This window comes from Sorghum bicolor, chromosome 1, assembly GCF_000003195.3.
Source record: "Sorghum bicolor cultivar BTx623 chromosome 1, Sorghum_bicolor_NCBIv3, whole genome shotgun sequence".
NCBI lineage: Eukaryota > Viridiplantae > Streptophyta > Magnoliopsida > Poales > Poaceae > Sorghum > Sorghum bicolor.
The window spans coordinates 69,779,962-69,800,348 of record NC_012870.2 but is presented as its reverse complement, the minus strand read 5'-3'; the positions used below and the strand labels follow the sequence as shown (position 1 = coordinate 69,800,348).

At 43.8% G+C, this 20,387-nt stretch overlaps 3 protein-coding genes across 6 annotated transcripts; 1 reads left to right on the top strand and 2 right to left on the bottom strand.

The window, feature by feature from the left end:
- Positions 1,921-5,312, top strand: LOC8084911 (trifunctional UDP-glucose 4,6-dehydratase/UDP-4-keto-6-deoxy-D-glucose 3,5-epimerase/UDP-4-keto-L-rhamnose-reductase RHM1). Of its 2 annotated transcripts, none has more exons than XM_002468035.2 (3): positions 1,921-2,323; positions 2,928-4,515; positions 4,605-5,312. In XM_002468035.2, exons 2-3 carry the CDS (start codon positions 2,950-2,952, stop codon positions 5,055-5,057), a joined length of 2,019 nt encoding a protein of 672 aa, XP_002468080.1. In that variant the 5' UTR covers positions 1,921-2,323; positions 2,928-2,949; the 3' UTR covers positions 5,058-5,312. The 2 variants fall into 2 exon arrangements, with proteins under 2 accessions (XP_002468080.1, XP_021304794.1); XM_021449119.1 differs by having other exon boundaries at positions 2,022-2,323; positions 2,883-4,515; positions 4,605-5,287.
- LOC8084910 lies at positions 9,247-12,040 on the bottom strand. The gene is made up of 10 exons (XM_021451877.1): positions 11,808-12,040; positions 11,202-11,328; positions 11,049-11,100; positions 10,817-10,923; positions 10,621-10,709; positions 10,353-10,523; positions 10,112-10,186; positions 9,931-9,996; positions 9,766-9,813; positions 9,247-9,633 (listed from the first exon to the last, which is right to left on the bottom strand). Exons 2-10 carry the CDS (start codon positions 11,257-11,259, stop codon positions 9,469-9,471), a joined length of 831 nt encoding a protein of 276 aa, XP_021307552.1. The 5' UTR covers positions 11,260-11,328; positions 11,808-12,040; the 3' UTR covers positions 9,247-9,468.
- On the bottom strand, positions 13,212-18,372 carry LOC8084909. 3 transcript variants are annotated; one of them, XM_021451201.1, is made up of 3 exons: positions 17,496-18,372; positions 15,973-16,009; positions 13,212-13,647 (listed from the first exon to the last, which is right to left on the bottom strand). In XM_021451201.1, the coding sequence occupies exons 1-2, from the start codon at positions 18,251-18,253 to the stop codon at positions 16,000-16,002; spliced, it is 768 nt and encodes a 255-aa protein (XP_021306876.1). In that variant the 5' UTR covers positions 18,254-18,372; the 3' UTR covers positions 13,212-13,647; positions 15,973-15,999. The 3 variants fall into 3 exon arrangements, with proteins under 3 accessions (XP_021306876.1, XP_021306877.1, XP_002465456.1); XM_021451202.1 differs by lacking the exon at positions 15,973-16,009; XM_002465411.2 differs by lacking the exons at positions 13,212-13,647; positions 15,973-16,009 and having other exon boundaries at positions 17,265-18,370.

Below are 20,387 nucleotides of genomic sequence, written 5' to 3'. Positions count from 1 at the left end.
TTAATCTGAGACGACTGGCCTACCTGCCTCGGTAATATCTTTTGCACACCTCCATTAAGTTTTATGTAGAAGTGTTGTCGAACAAACAGATCAACGATGGTTGGTAGCGCTAGAGTAACAAACGTGCACGACGCAAAGCCCACATGAAAAAATGGTTTTACGTGGGCCATGTACTCCAATGTAGAGTGAGCTCCTTCTAGTTTGATGTCTTGGGGTGAGACTTGAGCATCATCAGTGGCCAGAGGAGCTTCTATGCTATTTGTAGTGAATATTCTTGGTGTGGGGTCATCTAGATTTTTGAACAAATGGCAGAGAATTTTTTTGAGGGGAAAACATCAATTAGAGAGAGCATGGAATAGGATAACAAGGACAAATAGCTCCATCAATTCTAGAACAAGGAGAAAGAGAACCAAATAAAAAAGCAACAATTTCCAAGGATAAGACAAATAAACATTATTTGAGAATTTCGCAATGAATAAAGAAGAATAAAATGCATAAATAATCCTTGAATTTGTAAGATCGTGCTTGTTATGGCAACAAAATTTACAAATATATTTTTAGATTTTCTTTTGGTATTTTATTAACTATAGATTCACAGTCCATATTGCTTTGCCGGTAATATTTTGTTTACATAGCATTACCAACAACAGGAGGTGTTTTTACATTTAACCATGTCCCTTCCCTCTTCTCTGTCCTTGCTTCTTTCTTTTTTTTTTTCTTCTTCACGAGTGCATAGCATGGTGGCGGTGGCGGCGGTGGCAGATACAAACAATTTTATCTTGATGTTAAAGCATCTCTAAGAGTTTCCAAATCCCACTTTGAATCTTGATTTTTAGCAAGATGAAAAATTTGCTCAACAAATTCCCTATCATGACTCCCAATCTTTCCAGAAAAATCAACACAATCTCGCTAAAATATACATGCACATATCCAAATGTGGGGTGAAAGGATAAGAAGAAAAAGGAGTAGGACAATGTTTTCAATACAAATGTATAAAAGACATAGAAAGTGTTAAAAGTGGTTTAAATCAAATGAGAACCTCGTGAACAAATAGTTCGGGATTCTTGAAGTGAAATTATCTTCTACTTAATACATTTCAAATTATAAGATGTTTGACTTTTTTATACCAAATTTGATCATTCGCCTTATTCAATTTTTTGTGCAAAATATCATTTCTTTTGTTGTGGCTTAGTTTATTAATAAAAGTTCTTGAAGAATAACTTAAATTTGACTATATTTGCATATTTTTTAAAATAAGACGAGTGATCAAATTTGAGGTCAAACAAATGAAATGTCTTATAATTTAGGAGGGAGCATCGTTTGGCTGATAAACTATGTCAGAAAGTATTTTTAGCTAATTTATTTTGAGAGAAAAACACTGCTGAATGACCGACAGATTCGGCTAATAAACTCAAGCGAATAAGATGGGATTTTATAAATGGTTAGGGGAGCCCAACAAATGTACTCTCAACTTTTTTTTAATTCATTTGAAGACTCACTGATCTATGAGTTTTTTTAGCCTGTTGAAGATGCTCCTAAAGAACGAATATCTGTAGATAAATAGCAGATTTAATAAAAAAAGAAACAAAAAAGGGGATTTTTTTTCTTTAGGCCTTGTTTACTTTAAAAAATTTTGCAAAATAGGAATAGTAGCATTTTCGTTTGTATTTGACAAATATTATTCAATTATGGACTAACTAGACTCAAAAGATTCGTCTCGTCAATTTCAATCAAACTATGCAATTAGTTTTTATTCTTATCTATATTTAATACTCCATACATACGTCTAAAGACTCGATGTGACGGAAAATTTAAAAAATTTTACAAAATTTTTAGGAACAAGGCCTAAGCGCCGCTGAGATCCGCATCCCAATTCCCCCATCCGGCCATCACCATCCGCGTGGCGCGAGACGCCGCCCACCTACTCCCGTCAGGCTCAGGCCGTGGCCGTCACGTCCCGCCCGTGGTCCGCCCGTCAGAAGCTGAGCTGGTGCCTGGCTTGGCAGCGGACAGCCGGGCACCGCCTCCGCGACTCCGCGTCTCCGCCAGGCCGAGGCGCCAGCAAGAGTATAGAAAGCACGCGGCGAAGCGGCCAGGGAGTCAGCACCAGGAACTCCGCGGCCCCGCCCCGCGTTTAGTCGCCAGCACGGCCCATCCCTCTCGATCTCCTCCCCGTCGCGGCAGGAGGCATCGTGATCGTCCGGCCGTGGTTCCCGCACCCTCCGACACCGCCCGCGGACGTCCTTCGCCTCCGCGACAGGCTTGCGCCCCGGCTCGGCTCTGCCTCCACTGCGGCCTTCCTGGATCTCGGCCACCGCTCCTCGTGAGTCCCTGCTCTTGAATCTGATCGCTTCGCGGTGTCTCGAATTATTATCTCGCGCAGTGGTGGCGACTGGCGAGCTCGATAGATCTGATCCTCGTGGCTCGCCGCGAGCTCGATAGATCTTGATCCGACAGACCGGCACTTCCTGCTTCCTCGTTTGCTTCAGTCGGCGGCAATGTTTCCTAGGCTCGTAGAGAAAAGGTGGCCGATGGAATTGGTTGCCTCGCGTGTTGTGGAGTTGATTCTCTAGGTTTGAGGATAGTATCGTGAAGGTGGTCTGTTTTTTTCTCTGCCTCACCGAGCTAATTGTGCTTACTTGTAGTAGTATTTATGGCCCTTACTGGTAGTGTTAATTGTGTAGCATGCAAAACTCTTAAGCAAGAACATGATACCCACGTATCTGAAATGAATATAGAGTTTGTCTTTTATGGGGGTCATTGTTAGTTTCAGATTAGATCCGAATACTACGTTTTACTATTACTTAAATGTGCTCATGTTTAAAACAATTCAGCTTTGATGGCAACAAAATCTCTTCTATTTGCTTTTCTGTACTTTACAGATGAGCAGACCTGATCTCATTGTGTTTGCTAACAAATTGTAATAGGCCAGAGAACTATCAGACAAGGATGGCGACTTACGAGCCCAAGAACATTCTTATCACCGGTGCTGCTGGTTTTATTGCATCGCATGTCGCCAACCGCCTGGTTAGGAACTATCCGCACTACAAGATTGTTGTCCTCGACAAGCTTGACTACTGCTCCAGCCTAAAGAACCTCAACCCCTCGCGGGCCTCACAAAATTTGAAGTTTGTCAAGGGTGACATTGCAAGTGCTGATCTGGTGAACCACCTTCTGGTCACAGAGTCGATTGACACCATCATGCACTTTGCTGCTCAGACTCATGTAGATAATTCATTTGGCAATTCATTTGAGTTCACGAAAAACAATATATATGGTACACACGTCCTTCTTGAGGCTTGCAAGGTTACTGGTCAGATCAGGAGGTTTATTCATGTCAGTACTGACGAGGTCTATGGAGAAACTGATGAAGATGCTGTGGTTGGTAATCATGAGGCCTCACAGTTGCTTCCAACAAATCCGTATTCAGCTACAAAAGCTGGAGCTGAAATGCTTGTGATGGCATACGGAAGGTCTTATGGTCTTCCTGTGATTACCACTCGGGGCAACAATGTGTATGGGCCAAATCAGTTCCCTGAGAAACTCATCCCCAAATTCATTCTTTTGGCCATGAGAGGTCTGCCTCTTCCAATTCATGGAGATGGTTCCAATGTCAGGAGCTACCTGTACTGTGAGGATGTGGCTGAAGCTTTTGAGGTGGTTCTTCACAAAGGGGAGGTTGGACATGTGTATAATATTGGTACTGTGAAGGAGAGGAGGGTGATTGATGTGGCCAAAGACATTTGCAGGCTCTTTGACTTGGATACTGAGAAAGTAATCAGGTTTGTTGAGAACAGACCCTTCAATGACCAGAGGTACTTCCTGGATGATCAGAAGCTGAAGAGACTGGGATGGGCAGAGCGCACACCATGGGAAGAGGGCTTGAAGAAGACAATTGAGTGGTACACCACCAATCCTGATTACTGGGGAGACGTTACTGGTGCTTTGCTCCCTCACCCAAGGATGTTGATGACTCCTGGAGTTGAAAGGCATAACTGGACTGAGGAGATCAAATCTCTTACTTCTTCACCAGCTGAAGCTAGCACAACAGCTCCTGCAACCAGTACCAAAAGAGCCACTGATGCTCCTCAAAAGCCTTTGTTCAAGTTCTTAATCTATGGCAGGACTGGATGGATTGGTGGCCTCCTTGGGAAGATTTGTGAAAAGCAAGGGATTCCATATGAGTATGGGAAAGGACGCTTGGAGGAGCGCTCTCAGCTGTTGGAGGACATTAGAAATGTGAAGCCAACTCATGTCTTCAATGCTGCCGGAGTCACTGGGAGACCAAATGTTGACTGGTGCGAGACCCATAAACAGGACACTATCCGCACCAATGTCGTAGGAACATTGAATCTTGCTGACATCTGTCGTGAGCAGGGTTTGCTCATGGTTAATTATGCTACAGGCTGTATATTTGAGTATGATGCTAAGCACCCTGAAGGGTCTGGTATTGGCTTTAAAGAGGAAGACACACCCAACTTTACGGGTTCCTTTTATTCTAAAACGAAAGCAATGGTAAGTTCAGCTTTGTTGTTCCTTTTTTTCAATGATTTTACTTCTTCATAATGCCTGAAACTAGTTTCTGTGATATTGACATGGTGCAGGTGGAAGAGCTGTTGAAGGAGTATGATAATGTCTGTACTCTTAGGGTCAGGATGCCTATATCATCAGATCTAAGCAACCCTCGTAACTTCATCACAAAGATAGCTCGTTATGACAAGGTGGTGAACATTCCCAACAGCATGACAATTTTGGATGAGCTTCTGCCTATCTCCATTGAGATGGCAAAACGGGACTGCAGGGGCATATGGAACTTCACCAATCCTGGCGTTGTCAGCCACAATGAGATTCTAGAGATGTACAAGAAATACATCAATCCTGATTTCAAGTGGACCAACTTCACACTCGAAGAGCAGGCCAAGGTCATAGTCGCACGTAGAAGCAACAACGAGATGGACGCGTCAAAACTGAAGGCTGAGTTCCCTCAGCTGCTGTCCATCAAGGATTCTTTGATCAAGTATGTCTTTGAGCCTAACAGGAAGGTTCCGGCTATTTGAGGATTTAGGATACAAAGGGACATTGAGGTATTGGGTTACTATTAGACATTAAATTAGCTATATAATGTTGGGTGTGTTACGTAGTTGTGGTCGATACTCCTGGAACATTGACAGGCATACCTCTTGTTTTTCAATTTTGTTATGCATCGAATTTTAACAGAACACGTAGATCCTTAATGTTCTATATAGTGGATGATATGCTGAGATGTGGTTATCGATGAACACGATAAGTCATTCTGTCGTGCATTCTATTTCTCTGTTGCACTGTGTGCTTTCTTTTCTTTCCTTTTTTCTTCAGAAGTTTGTTTATAGTGTCAGTACGCCAAAATTAAATCATCTTCGTTTCGATCTGTTCTGTGTTACCGATCATCTGCCCCTCTCCTCGGTCACGAAGTTTCCCTGTGGTGTCAACCACATACACAAGTATTATACGAAACAGGCCGTTACCAACTAACGGTAAACGAAACAGGAGTGTCACGAAGTTTCCCTGTGTGTGTCGACCTGCATCTGCCCCTCTTGATGGAGCCAAAGCAGATCTGGCTCCAGGCTTTTGCCAGTGTAAGCCACAGATGGAGCCGTGGAGCAGATCTGACTCCAAGCTTTTGAGCAGCGTTACGCAGGTGATGTGAACCACGTAGCAAAGAATGATCCAACGCTTCCATTCCAAGCAACCGGCATGTGTGCTGCCCGACGCCCAAGGTCCATGGGGTCATGTTGGTGTCGGTGGCACTATCTGCCTGCCATCTTTTTTACTCCCTCTCGGTCTCCCGGGCAGTATTTGAAACAGCGTCTAGGCGTTTAGCGCACAAAAAAAAAAAACACGATCACGTCCCAATCGGGCCAATAACCATACGTAATCTAGGAGACACCGACTGAGATCCGCGTGATGACTGCATCCCATCCGCTGCCAGAAGACCGATGCTACCGACTTCCCGTCACACGCCCCGTCCACGTTACCTGATCTTGTGGCCAGTGGAGGCGTATAATCTGCGAGAAGATGCCTACCCGTCACGCCCCGTCGTGTCGTCCAAATACCTGAGTTGTGTCCTATAGGGGCGTACTCCTATAGTCCTATGAGCTGCGAGAAGATGACTACTACCTACTGTCCTACTTCCAGGGCTGCGACTCCGGCAGCGAGACTGCAAGAGCATGCAAGACGAAAGAGCAGCCGCGTGTGCTGGACGACAAGTGTAGCTAGCTGAGTTGAAACCTAATCCAAGTTTAAAATCTCGACTTGACACAAACAATCGTATTTTCTTATATTTATTTTAAGAATTAATAATACTATTTTTTAATGGTAAACGACGTTTGTTGAAACATCTGTAGACGTATTGTTGGGGGCATAATATTCAGAAAGTCGAAGAGTTATACCTAAGGAAGTGAGGCACTAGGCAACTCGATGTGAAGTGAGGAGTTCAACTTTGCCACAATGCCACCTCCTGCTGCTAGACCTTAAAAAGTCAGTTGGTAAATAAAAGGCTTTTTTCAGGTGGCTAAAGAAATTAAAAGAATATTTGTTGGGTTCCTCTAACAGTTTTCAAAAGAGTAAAATACACTGGCGGCCCTTTAACTTGTCAGCCTGTGCCACTTTGGTCCATGAACTTGTAAACCCGAAAAAGTGACCCCTGAACTTGTCCGCTTGTGCCACTTTGGTCCATGAAATTGTAAACTCGAAAAAGTGAACCCTGAACTTGTCCCGTGCCACTTTGGTCCATGAACTTGCAAACGTAAAACAGTGGCCCCTGAACTTGTCGGCCTGTGCCACTTTGGTCCATGCGTGTAAAGGCTCTTTCAATGCGTCAACAAATATTTGTTTATTTCATAACTAATTATTAGTGAAATGCTAAATTCATGAAATGTTATGTGTAGCCTCTTCATAATGTACTCTGCCTAGGAAAAATATGAAACCTAGAAAACGAATAATTTTTGCTTGTTTTAAAATTATCTTTTTTAATTAATAAATGCAACGAATTGATATATTATTTGATATATTTGACGCTATGAATAAAAATATATCAATTTCGTAAATTAAAAAAAGTGCCGACATCATCGCTGATGTCAACACCATAAACGGTGCCATGCATGGCCTACTAGAGGCGGCCACGTGGTAGAACAGTGCCATGCAGCTAGTGTTATTTTCGTATTTGTATGTTCATGGACCAAGGTGGCACAGGTCGACAAGTTCAGGGGGCAATTTTTCACGTTTGCAAGTTCATGGACCAAAGTGACACAGGCGGACAAGTTCAGGGGTCACTTTTTCAGGTTTGCAAGTTCATAGACCAAAGTGGCACAGGCTGACAAGTTAAAGGGCCGCCAGTGTATTTTACTCGTTTTCAAAATCTAACTCCTAATATATATAAAAGTCAATTTCGCATCACGAATCTCAGACTATTTTCAAATCATACCAACCAATTTTATACTTTATTTATCTGTTATACATTTGCATTAAACCTTGTCTTTCTCCTTATCCCTTCCCACGTTCTTCCACCTTTAAATTGGTTGGTAGATACACACGCGCATGTTTGCGCATGGTTGGGTCGATTTTTCCAAGTGCGAAAAGTTTAAGAATTGAGGTAGGGAGTTGTTAGAGAGCAATCCTTTTCAATCTTACCCCCCAAAAAAACCTTAATTGAGAGGGATTTTTGGAATGTTTGGAGATATAGCAATACCATTATAACCATGAGTCGGCCACATCCACCCCAGGAGGCTTATCAAAAGTTTATATGAAGTTTATCAAAACTATTGTGTTTAAATTTTATAGGAAGCAAATCTAAAATAACATATAAATTTTTGTAGAGTGTTTAATGTAAAACCCAACACTCCACTTAGAGTCATAGAACCAAATCAAACAATGACGCACGAAAAAGATTTCAGCACGCGCAGAATCTCCAAATAAATAAAATGAAAAGAATCGATGCCGGCCTGTGGCACGCTATATCCTATATGTTTGAATTTAGGCCTCTAATTGGTTGTCATGTTGATGTGCAGCTCAAAAAAAGACAGACAGGGCAACATCAACACCTGCCTCTCCTTCCTTTCTTGGACAGTATCTGGAGTAAGTAAATTAGCATTTGTTTCATTAGATGACGCCTGGAAAGGCATTTTGTTAAAAGTTGGTTTATGTTGCTTAGGGCCTGTTTAGATTGGGAACGAAAATTTTTTGGGTGTCACATCGGATGTGTCGGACGGATGTCGGGAGAGGTTTTTAGAAACTAATAAAAAAACAAATTACATAGCTCGTCAGGAAACTGCAAGACAAATTTATTAAGCATAAGTAATATGTCATTAGCATATGTGGGTTACTGTAGCACTTAAGGCTAATCATGGAGTAACTAGGCTTAAAAGATTCGTCTCGCGATTCTCAACTAAACTGTGTAATTAGTTTATTTTTTTATCTACATTTAATGTTCCATGCATGTGTCCAAAGATTCGATGGGATGGATGAAAAAATTTTGGGTGGGGAACTAAACAGGGCCTTATACTGAAATTCCGTGAAAGAAAAATACTGTCTAAATGAGTTAAGGCGTTAAGTGATTGATTTTTCTTTAAGCTGATTATCTGGGTTCGGATCATACGGAATGGACCCCGGATTAATTTCAACCTAGAATGCGTGCTAATTTATACTATATTTGATCTCCTATGCAAGAAGGGCTAAACGAACAAGCCCTAACAGAATACCAATATTTCAGCCACTCTAGTCTCAGACGGGAGATCGGTACACATCCCCAGGTCAGAGTTAAGCACTTGCCGTGTGTTTGGTTGGGGGTTGGGTGGGTTGGGTTGGATCCAACTTAGTTTTTAGGACGGAGCCAACCCGTCCAGTGGTTGGTTACACTTCTGCTTTTGGGGACTGAGCCAACCCGTTTCAGTGTTTGGTTGAAGGATTGGGGACAGAGCGGCTCCATTCAATGTTTGATTGAAGGAATTCAGTCTTTGGTGGGAGTCAACCTAGCTGGGGCGGCTCCGTCCGCCATATTTTGACGGACGAGTCCAACCCGCATCCGAAAAAAATATCCACCCTGGAGCCAACCCAACCCTCCCATTTCCCAACCAAACAATCACGAGAACGGGTTCACTCCGACCCGGCTTGCCCTGCTCTCCAACCAAACACACGGTTGGTGGCATCATGGAGTAAAACTTGCAGTAAAGACTACAAAGGCAAACCATCAGGATAAAACAGCTGATGACGTACTAGTAATGTAGTATATATATCCATTATACTATAATAGTAACCTCTGGAAGCGCGTGAGTAACTTTTATTTTTCCAAGTGAAATGCAGTTCTAACGCTGTAACTTAAGGCCTGATGACACCAACCGGCAACCGGCGATGCCATGTCTCATGTCTCGTACGTACTCCTACCGTCTACGAACTGAACCATGGCAGCATCCTCCGGCTCCCCGCCGCCGCCGGTTACAGAGTGCCGAGGCAGCGCCAGTGATCCTCCGTGAAGGCCGCGTCGCGGTGGCGGAGCGCGGCCTCGGCCGACACTAGCTGCACGACGGCCGGGGACAGCGGCGCCACGCACAGGCCTCGCCGGCGCAGATCCGTCGCGCCGCCCTCTTCCTCGCCCGTGTCCTGCCAACCACACAAGCCAGTCAGCAATGCTTTCAGTTTCAGGCCACACATCTTTCGTGCGAAGCACATTGAGAATTTAGACAAAAGAATCAGTCGCTTTATATGCTCGCATATGATCCCGTAATCGGGTACCTGCTGTGACGCTTTAGAACTGATTTCAGGGTAGGAGGCGGTCAGAATCTGCAGGGAAAAAAAAAGATAACGAAACGGGGACGAGAAAACCGTGAGTAGCTGCAGATCTGTTACTGCTCGTGTCCAAACCATTCAGTAAGAAGTTAATACAACATCTGCTCTCACCTGGATCTGCTCGTGGAGAAGCTTGATGCAGGTGGCTGCCTCGTGGAGCACTGACGCCGTGTCCGTCTGCACAAGAGGGCAGATCTTATTCAGGTTTCAGAGACACAGACGCTCTTCGGATTGGCATGCTAAAGCATGCACATCACAAATACCAAGTCTAACAACTGCTGGAGCTTACGACCTTGCCATACGGGGAGACTAGCTGCTGAAGCGCCGTGATCTTGTCCCCCAGCTTCTGGCTCCTCTTACATGGCGCCTGCACAAAGTAATAAACAAGCAAACCAAGAAAAAAAAACATTTAGAATGCAGAACGTTCAGGTGATGTTGATGTCCGGGATCAGGCAGGCAGGCAGGCATCGAAGCCAGCCTGCTGTGCATACAAACGGGGTTTACATGCGAACAAAACAACCTGCTTTGATTACCTTCATAGACTGATTTCTTGTTGGTTTCGGATTGCACCGCTGGCCGTGCTGCTGTGGAGCTTGCGCTGTCGCTGCAGGCGTCGTTGTCTTGAGCCTCTTTAATCCCCTGAGACGGCTGCCGTCACCGGTCACCGTCTCCCCCGCTGCTGCCGTCCATTTCATCGAGTAGTGCTGGCAGAAACAGGCATGTCCAAGACGTAAGCTTAATAGAACCATTAGCATGATATACTAGAAGGTTTCAACTTGAACAATGCCAAGAAATAATTACGGCAGCAGTGGCAGCTGGCTGGGTGAAGCTGAGCTGCGAAAACGCAGGCCGGGCCTCACTGCTGTAGATCGGATTATTCGCGCCTATTCCTAGTTCATCCATGCATGCACGATCAGTGAGATTAAACAAACGAAAAGATATCCTTTTCCATAGAAGCCGGCGTCGTTAAACAATGAACACAACAAACAAAAAGTACCTAGGCAGTTCTCTGAACCGTGCATAGCAAAAAGCGTTTGTGTCTGAAGGCCGTGGAGTGGCGGCGACAAGTTCAGAGAGTCGAACCGGCCATACTCCGCTGCCAGTCTGCTCAGTGCAAAACCAAATTCAGTTACTTGAAATGGCACACGATGAAAATGTCCAGCGATGGAACAGGAAGAACACCAACTCCCGGACGAAGCCAGTGCAGCGACATGGAAGATAGAACTCACATCCTGTCCAGGCCCACGGATCCTGCCGATGAACTAGAGCTCTCGCACCTGGCTGCACGCATCGAAGAAAAGCCACGATGACTAGACTGCATTCCATCCAGAGGGAAACGCGACCAAGAGGATTGCAGGACGGTAGAAGAACCAAGAACGTACCGTAGTCGTCGCCGTACTGCAGCAGGAGCGAGTGCGGTGCAGCAGAGTAGTTCCACATTGCGCACCGATGGAAATGGAACTCCGATCGTCGGCAGCCCGCCAACACGTACGCAGGTCCTCTCACCGCCTGGAAACCAAACGCCATGCCCGTGGTGTTGAGGGAGGGAATACAAGAACACGATGGAAAGAAAGCTTTTTATTTTGATGGTGATCCGGCTCCTCGATCGATCACAGAGACATGGAAAAGGAAAACCCAGCAGAGAACGAAACAGAGCGAAAGACTGAAGAAGAACAATTCAAGGAATTCAAGCAGCTAACACACACCTCCCCAGCTTCTATAGGGGCCCAGGAAGAAGAAAAAAACCCAAGACGAATCAGAAACAACATGCCCCAACCCCAAAAGAGGCACGAGAGAAGATCATCAACTACAGCAGCATGTCAGCAACATGCAAAGACAGATCGAGCCAAGCACAAGTTCATCTCTCGTGACACTGAATTCCCTCCCACTAGCTAGCTAGCATCGGTCCGAGATACACTACACATTTGGCTAGCAATGCAAGAGAAGGCCGTGAAAGTACAGGATCCATGGTCGCCGTCGCTACTTACATGCACCGGCAGCGGCCCGGCAGGCAGGGCGGCGGCAGGTCGATGCAGCAGACGAGCGGAGAGGAACGGAGAAGCGAGCCCGGAGCGTCGGTTAAATACAGACGTGCGCGCCGCGGTGATGATGAGCAGCGATCAATGCGTCGTCTGCTACTTACTGCTTGGGCTTCGTCTCCTCGTCTGCTGCCGTTTCCACTGGGACGCCGCTGCCAGTATTACTAGTAGACGGGCAGGCAGGGAAGAGAAGCACGCCGGGGCAACGGAAAAGGGAGGAGCCCACGGTTCAGTGGAATGCTTACCGGATCGATGAATCGATCGATCGATAGATAGATAGAGAAGGCAGGAAGGGGATTCATTAGCACCATAAATAGCCACCCCCAGCTTGTAATAAATAAACAGAAACTCTAGCACTGATCCTGCCGTTTCAGGCTTTTGTTTTCTCCCTGTCCAGCTCCGAAAACCCCTTTGACTTCTTACACGATGATGATGATGATGAGCAGATGACAGGCCCATCACTAATCCCGCGTGCTAATCACGAAGGGCATGTCGTAATTCGTTATTATCACGTATACTACGGTATCCCATTCGACAGCCGACTGCCGGGCACCTCGTTGTCAGGGTGGGGGGGGGGTTAGATTGTGGCCTAGGCTCTTGTCTTTGCTCTGTCCGCCGCTCCCGTGCTGACGAGTGTCACGGCGTAGGGTTTGGACCCCAGTTGACCAGTGTTGGAGCAAGGACAAGAGATTCCTGTCCTCTCGCCGGAGATCAGATCAGGCCGGCCAATTGTTTAAGGGACGCGTCGCATCAACGCCGCTCCTGCTCGATCGATCTCGATCCACCCTCCGTCCGGCCGTGCTTTGTTTCCTCAAACGTCACAAACTCTAGTCTATGGGAAATACTAGTACAGTAATTGCTCTTCTTTCTTTACAACAACTGGTAATTGCTTTGTTTTCCTCAAACGTCACAACTACAGATAGTAGAGTAAATTTGCTTTGTATAAGTCAGGAGACGCCATGGATCACAACAGACTGGGTTAGAGCTCTCTACTTGGCGTGGGCCGTGGGCGCGTGGCAGAGTTCTCCATTTTGAACTATACGGCCAGACTAGAAGTAGAATAGTTCACTTTAGCTTTATCGCTTTATCCAGAGTCAAACTTGATAAATTTGGCTTGTCTTTACGGCCAAGGAACCCATAAAGTGCTGTCTAAAATCACCCAGGAATACTACGTGTTAGGCGAGCGGAAAACTGTGTTTTCTACTTGCGACTAAATGAACCCTCTGTGTAGATTCTGTTCGGTCTCGAACCGCCGCGTATTATCCAAAACCGAGAAGACTGCCAGAAGAGGAATTTCCTATCCCTCCAGTAGTCTCCGAATTCAGCAAAGCAAGCTCAGATCATCAGATGCCCTTTCTCGTCCAGATTTCCGATTCATTCAGAGTTTCCAGTATAAAAATGGCGCGTAGGAAGACATCACGCTGCTCTCAAAGAACACCAACGCAAGATTCTTCACGACATATTGTGATATGCATAATCTCACAAAAACAGGGGCAGTTTGCAAATGACCAGAGGAAAAGATAAAAGGAACCGAAAAAAACACTAAAATTACACTACTGGACTGGACTGTAGAGAGCTCAGTCAGGCCTTCTCCAAAGACGGCAAAGGATATTTGTTTCATATGACCATCGCGTTCTGGTTTATTTGATGCTTGCACAGCAAACCTTTGTCACGGCCGCGCCTGCCGTCTCTGCCATCTATAATACTAGTCGCAACTGCCGCCGACGAGTCTCACTCAGAACCTGTCGCTCCTCGCAGCTGCAGCAGCAGCCAGCAGCCTTATATTTACCTGCACACCAGGAAGCAGTAAGAAACTGTTTCATTTCACAAAGTCATGGCAGTAGCAGCCAGCAGCACGAGATTAAAGAATGCAAGGACAACTCTGACCCGGCTTGTTGATCATCAGTCATCACAAGGGCCGATTCATTACAGGACAGAGGAGTGCTGTATCAGCCTCAATAGTTTTCTTCCAACCAGTGACCGGATAGGAGCTACATGACACAAGATGCGTGACCCACATTGACCGCTACTACTATTGTATCAACCCTTCCAAAGGCTTAAACTAGGGACTAACTCTAGTTTATGCAGGTAAGGTGTGAGCAGAAAAGGGCAAATGAAGTGGATGACATATTGACATGATTCGAATCATGGATCTCTTGCCCAGAAAGCTTACATTTGGATGCTACTACTCCACTACTAGAATCAAGAATCATCTATGTGGCAGGTAAACCCATACTCAATTCAACAGGAGCACACTTGGTCATGCTTTGATGCAACAGGCATTTCATTTTTTTCCCTCAGGAAAAAGACAGGGATTTCAACTTGCCTTCCACTAGCCAATGACACACTTATCGGCTTATATGGAAGCAGACTAACAACATCTATAATTTGAACAAAAATAATAACTTTAGGAAAAAATGAAACACTAGCAGGTATATGACATCTTGAAGAGATGCAGACTATAAGGCAACTTTGCTCCATGACAACTAATCATGCAAACTAGTTTGATTAACCTCACATTGAAAGTTGAAAAATCAGTCCAGAGTGCCCAATTACACAACTAAATCACATATATAATATTAATACCAAGGTCACCATGGACGATAGTCGTTTGCATGCTTCTATTCAAATTGTACAAGTTACATCTACTTAAGAACTCAACTTAACCTCTTTCAAAAAGCAACCATAAATCAACAGATCTAAAGTTAATTGAACTAGAGTCGAGGTTTTGACGTTCAGCTGGGGCTCAAGGTGTGTCATATCTCCTTGCCCTTGCACCAGTTGGTATCTAAAGTTATTAAGCGCATGAGTTATATTTCTGCTAGGTGTTTCGTGTGTGTGTGTGATCTGTATGGGGGCTCCGATCCCCCCCACCAAAAAAAAAAAAAAAACTTCTTATAGTATAGTGATTCACAGGCACAGCTCTCCTGCATGTTCTCGAAAAAGGCAGATCTAAGCCAAGATGACAGAGACAAGCTAGAAACCACAAAGTTAAACAAAATGGTAAGCAAACACAAATCCCGGAAGATATAAGATATCAAACTCAATCTAGAAAGAAGGATAAAGATGATATATGATCTGTAGCTATCTTGGTTTAATGTGATATTACAATAGCCAAGAAAACCTTTGACTTTACGAAGGGGATCCCTGTCTGTGACTTTTACTATGTGCACAAAACTGAACGTTCAAACATTGAGCAGTTCAAATGTCTTAGTCAGGGTAGTCTAAACAGGCTATGACCAATAATCATAATTACCAGAAATGCCAGAACTTTGGTTATGAGCATGGATTTATGAGTGTTTCATTAAAGAGGTGGTAGAAAATTCTAATCTGGTTGGGTCCACTGCAGGAGTTATGTCACGCAAAAACAAATTTCAATGTTAGTAGGAAAAATAACAAAGATTTGGAGAATAGCATCACAGGATACCATGTGATATGTTAATACCATGTAAGAGTGAGATGCTACTCTAAAAGATTTTGAAGTTTGAACTTTAGCAGCAGTAGCTTTAGTTCATTGACAATTGTATAAAGACCTCTGAGAAAATATATACTATGTAGTTACAAATAAGCCTTTGACATCCCTGCTGAAAAACAGCTCTAAAGTAATAATCATCAGTATCGTGTGGTCCTTCTGGAAACAAAATTTTTAAAGTGTAACAGAAATGTCTATGGAGCTACAAGAATATGGCTTGGTTGCCAATCTTCCCACAGGAAAATGATTAATTGAATACACAAGTCTGGAAGACTGGATGGCCTGCACAATCATTCAGAGTAACAACACAACAGTGTTGTGGCGTTGGCTCCTGAGTCATGACTCATGAGCCTGAAAGTCCTAGGGGCTTAATGATCAATCAACAATGACAACTCAATTAGACTAATCATAATCTTCGAAAGAACAAAATAGTGGTTATTGAATGCAGAGCATAGATTTATCCAATTACACTCTTTATCCTATAGTGCTTTCTACGGAAACCACATGTGCAGTTACATGCGGCTGGATAATTCAAAGGCCGAATAGTAACAGCCAAAGCTGTTGGGATATATTGCACATTTCAATGGAACGTGTTCAAGGTAGGTGAAAACAATGTTTTATCATTTGTGATGTTTTATTTACCTTTATTTATGACATTTCTTCTACAAATCAGATATACCTGCAAGAAAAATCATTTTAATTAAACATAACAAACCACAGATACAATTGGCAGTGATACTCAACCGTTCAAAACACATAAAGCCACCCATGACAGCATGATGCAAAGTGTAGACAACAGGATACAGAGCAATGGAAAAAAAAACTGCAAGTACCTAGCATATCAATGCCTGATCTCTCAGCTTTATATCCCAAGAGGCAAAACTATGTTCACACGAGAAGCAAGAAATAAGAGGCACATTTAATTGAACAAACAGCATATTGTAGTGTATAAGAGTCATGGGCCTAAAAATTGTAAAGGCTTATTAATGATCCATCAACAATGACAACTCAACAAAACTAATTCTAATCTTTGAAAGAACAAAATAGCAACTGAATGCAGCCAATCAATATATTTCAGGTGCCTGAATTTTAAGATGATTTCAGGCAACACTCCTGTACCTCTAACTAGTACAAGTAAATTGTTACTTTTGTGATTTGTTATTCGTCTTTGTGTCATAACCTATTAATTTTGTGTCCTTCTCTTCCTATAGAAAATAATTGTAAATTGTAAATTATCTTTGTGCCCACACAAATCAAATTTTGTCGGGTTTGTGGTTTTGTCTAATGGGTTTTTTATTCTCGGTACTGAAAACTGCAGATTGCGCCAATTGAAATTGCAATAAACAAAATCTGCAACTCTAGTATAAAATATGTGCAATAACTGTCGCCTGAAAAGAAACTAAATTTCAGGCACCTGAATTTTAGTCAGGTCCTCAGAGCATAATTTATTCAAGGCTTGTTTCGATGCACTCGTATCCACCTCAATCCACGTGTGTGGGAGGGATTGTGGTGGAAATTAAACAAAGTTCCACCCCAATCCACTCCAATATACATGGATTGAGGTGAATACAAGTGTATCCAAACAAGGCCTTTACCATATTCACCATATTCTGCTTTCTATGGAAATCACCTGTTCGGTTATCCAAGTTGAATAGTAGTAGAAACAGTTTTGCAGGATATTTCTCACATGCCAATGGAATGTGTGCAAGGTTGGCTGAAAACAATGTTTCTCGCAGATCAGATCTACTTCCGAGCAAAATCACCTTAAGCATATCAGTAACCATGCTTCTGTCATCACACATACACCTTGAGCATATCAGTCACCCATAGCACATTGCAATGTGTAAACAAGAGGGTTCAGAGCACTGAAGCAAAAACATGATCACATGAGCAGCAAGAGAAAAGAGGTACATTTAACCAACAAGCAACATATATGTAGAGTATTGAAGAAAGATTCCATTTAAAAATCCGAGAATTAAAGTGTATGTGTGATAACAGAAGCAAAGTATAGATGTGATTGATTTCTCATCATAATACAGGAGACAGCTTAAACAGCCATCAGCGAGAAAAGGACAGCAAAATCTTTATTTGCTTTTGTCACACGGATTGATGCACTGCTTCTTCAACCAAGCTCACTGCAACTGCAAGCTCTAGAAAGCCATTACCTAGCAGGCGTGGGAGGGGCATTGACGACATTCCTGCGCACTACCCTGTGCCCTCCATTGCTGCGGTTCACTTTGGAGAGACTGCCATTGCCACCGTCGTCAGTGTCCAAGACCAAATCCCGAAGCCCCATGCTCATGTCCTTCTCTCTCATCTCCTTCTCCTTCTTCTTGGCCCGGGCTGTGGCAGCAGCAAGCGGCTCGAAGTGGTTACCATAAATGTACTCTGCGGAGTATCCGTCGTCGTCGTCGAACAACATGACGTGGCCGTGCCATTCCCAGATGCGATACTCCCCGCTGGCGTCGTCATGGAAGCCGACGCAGAGGTGGTGGTCGCCGACGGCCACGGACTGACCCGAATTGGGCTTGAGCTTGTCCTCGGCCTCCCCGGCCAGCACCATCCGCACGATCTCCTTCTCCAACTTCGCCTCCTCCCTCGCCAGCATCCGCCGCCGCCTCGCCTCCCCGGAGCCCTCCCCGCCAGCGAGCCCACCGTCCTCATCCTCCTCGTCTTCGTCATCATCCGACGCCCCTGCGGCGGCGGATAGCGCGGCGAACTCGTTGAGGAGGAAGTCGTCAAGGTCCTGGGTGAGGAATGAGTTGGTGTCGAGGAAGGGCGGGCGGAGCTGGACGCGGCTCATGAGGTTCTGGAGGAAGAGCGCGTCCACCGGCGAAGCGGAGGTGGCGTGACCATTGCCCACCGCAGCTGCGGCTGCTGCGGAAGTGGGGTGCGGCGCAGGAGACGGCGGCGGCGAGGCCATGGGCGCCGTGGTAGGGTTTTGGGTTCGGGGGTTGCGTTGGCTGGCTGCGGAAGCGGGACGGCAGGTTGGGGATTGGAGAATGACCACGCCAACTCGGGGTGGACGGCGACGATGGCAGAAGCGATGAGATATTTTCCTTTTGGAAGGGAAGTGTTTGAACCTGGGCCTCTTGCGTGGGCTGGGCTTCAGATGCTTTAACCTTAGACTTTTGGTAAGCATAGTAGTGGCCCATTTCAAAGTGACAAAGTGACACCTTGCAAATGGGCATGTGGTGCAGAAAAAGTCCTTCTCAAATAAATTGTGTTTTATAAAAACTAATTCTATTTTGTATTTTGTATGTATTATAAGAAGTTGTAATGGAATTAGTAAATATAGTAGATAGATTTAAAAAAGGATGTAGCAAAGTGGCTATAAAATTGACCCTTTTTTTTGTTAAGTTTCCCATCATTTCTCTGGTCTCATGTATCCTTCCATATGTTTACTCAAATCTAGAGACAATTTAGACACTATTTAATCACATATGAATTATTATAATATATACAGTGAATGAGATTATAAGGATCTGAATCTATAAAATAATAACTTGGGTTGTTTAGGTGGCTAGATTATAAACGTTAGGTTAATTATTGTTGGTTGAACAATAGGTTCGAGGGAGATCATGGAATTTATTAACCTGTTTATTCGACTATTATATTTTCTGATATAATTTGAAATGTTTGGATCACCTATCAATTTTTTATTAGATTTCAATGATCGTTAGATGATCTTGAAAGGATTTCGATGTCGTAGAAAGGGGGTGAATAGGTGAAACCTAGATGCACGGGCGGATCCATATACAAGCATGTGCACCCAGGCTCAAATGTAAAATAATTCAAGTTTCTATCACCCTCATTGGCCAAACGTCTGCACCCACGGCATGCCGACGCTGCTGGATGCTGTCCGCTGCCAACTGCCTCAACTTAATATCCTGAAGCACTGAAACACCAGGAGAGAGGACAGAAGGAGGCAGGAGTGCCGCCCTACGTCCCTGCCCTCCCGTGCTTTTGTTCTTGATCAAGATTAAAGGGCAAAGTAAGACTTAAAATTTCTCTACTTTCAATTTTCCATTAACTTGAGTAGTAAAATTGGTTTCATTTTCAGTTCATACCTTCTTTTTTAATTGTTTGGATTCTAGAGTTAGGTTGTTTGATTCTTTCTTTGATATTTGAAAATTGATACCAATGGAAGCAACTAAAATTTAAATATTATTATGGATGCTAGAAAAGATAATCCTAAAATATTTAAATCAGAATGCTTTGATAAGTAGAAATTGGCTACATAGGTACAAATGATGACATATTGACGTGGTTCATCGCTTTATGAACATGGAAGGGAACAGACCTAGATTTGGGTCTTGTTTACTTCCCCAAATATTTTGTAAAATGTTCGAGATTCTCTGTCACATCGAATCTTGCGGCACATGCATGGAGCATTAAATAAAGATAAAAAAATAACTAATTGCATAGTTTGTATGTAATTTACGAGAGAATCTTTTGAGCCTAGTTAATCTATGATTGGACAATAATTGTCAAATACAAACGAAAATGCTACAGTAACAATTTGCAAAAATTTCCATTAAGTAAACAAGGCCTTGATCCATATAGGTAATACATCTATTTTTATTTTTTCAGTGAATTCATTTCTCTTTACATAAAATTGAATGGTTTGTTCTTTTCTTAAGTCACAGAAAGGATCTTGTGGTTATGGATTGGTCAATATTAATAATCTTTTGTTTGTAGTTGCAGCATCCTCTACCTATATTTTGGTAAATGGTAAGCACTATTGCCGCTACGACCGCACCCCCCTCAATATTTCTCTAGCTCCGCCGCTGCCTAGATGCTAAAACAATTTTGTATGCCTAATGGAGGAAGCCCAACTAAACCATATTTCATGGGTTTTAGCAAAGCAAACTTTGTAGGTGTTTTCTTGAGGTGCCCAACAACTTGTTCGCACACTACATGTACTCACAAACAAGCACACCAAGTAGATTGAAATGGAAACAATAAGCACAAGTATGAGACAAATGTAAAGTTGAGGCAAAGCAGGAAGGAGACATGATGATTTGTTTATTGATTTTCAGGTTGGCCGAGTGGCA

What these genes read in the sequence shown, in the direction of transcription:
- LOC8084911 (XM_002468035.2), top strand. Translation starts at nt 2,950, where the DNA reads ATGGCGACTTACGAGCCCAAGAACATTCTTATCACCGGTGCTGCTGGT. An exon ending in ATTCTAAAACGAAAGCAATG is followed by an intron (nt 4,516 to 4,604) that starts GTAAGTTCAGCT and finishes GACATGGTGCAG; the next exon opens with GTGGAAGAGCTGTTGAAGGA.
- LOC8084909 (XM_021451201.1), bottom strand. Translation starts at nt 18,253, where the DNA reads ATGGCCTCGCCGCCGCCGTCTCCTGCGCCGCACCCCACTTCCGCAGCA.
- LOC8084910 (XM_021451877.1), bottom strand. Translation starts at nt 11,259, where the DNA reads ATGTGGAACTACTCTGCTGCACCGCACTCGCTCCTGCTGCAGTACGGC. An exon ending in GCAGTACGGCGACGACTACG is followed by an intron (nt 11,101 to 11,201) that starts GTACGTTCTTGG and finishes CGATGCGTGCAG; the next exon opens with CCAGGTGCGAGAGCTCTAGT. An exon ending in GTTCTAAAGCGTCACAGCAG is followed by an intron (nt 9,634 to 9,765) that starts GTACCCGATTAC and finishes TGTGGTTGGCAG; the next exon opens with GACACGGGCGAGGAAGAGGG.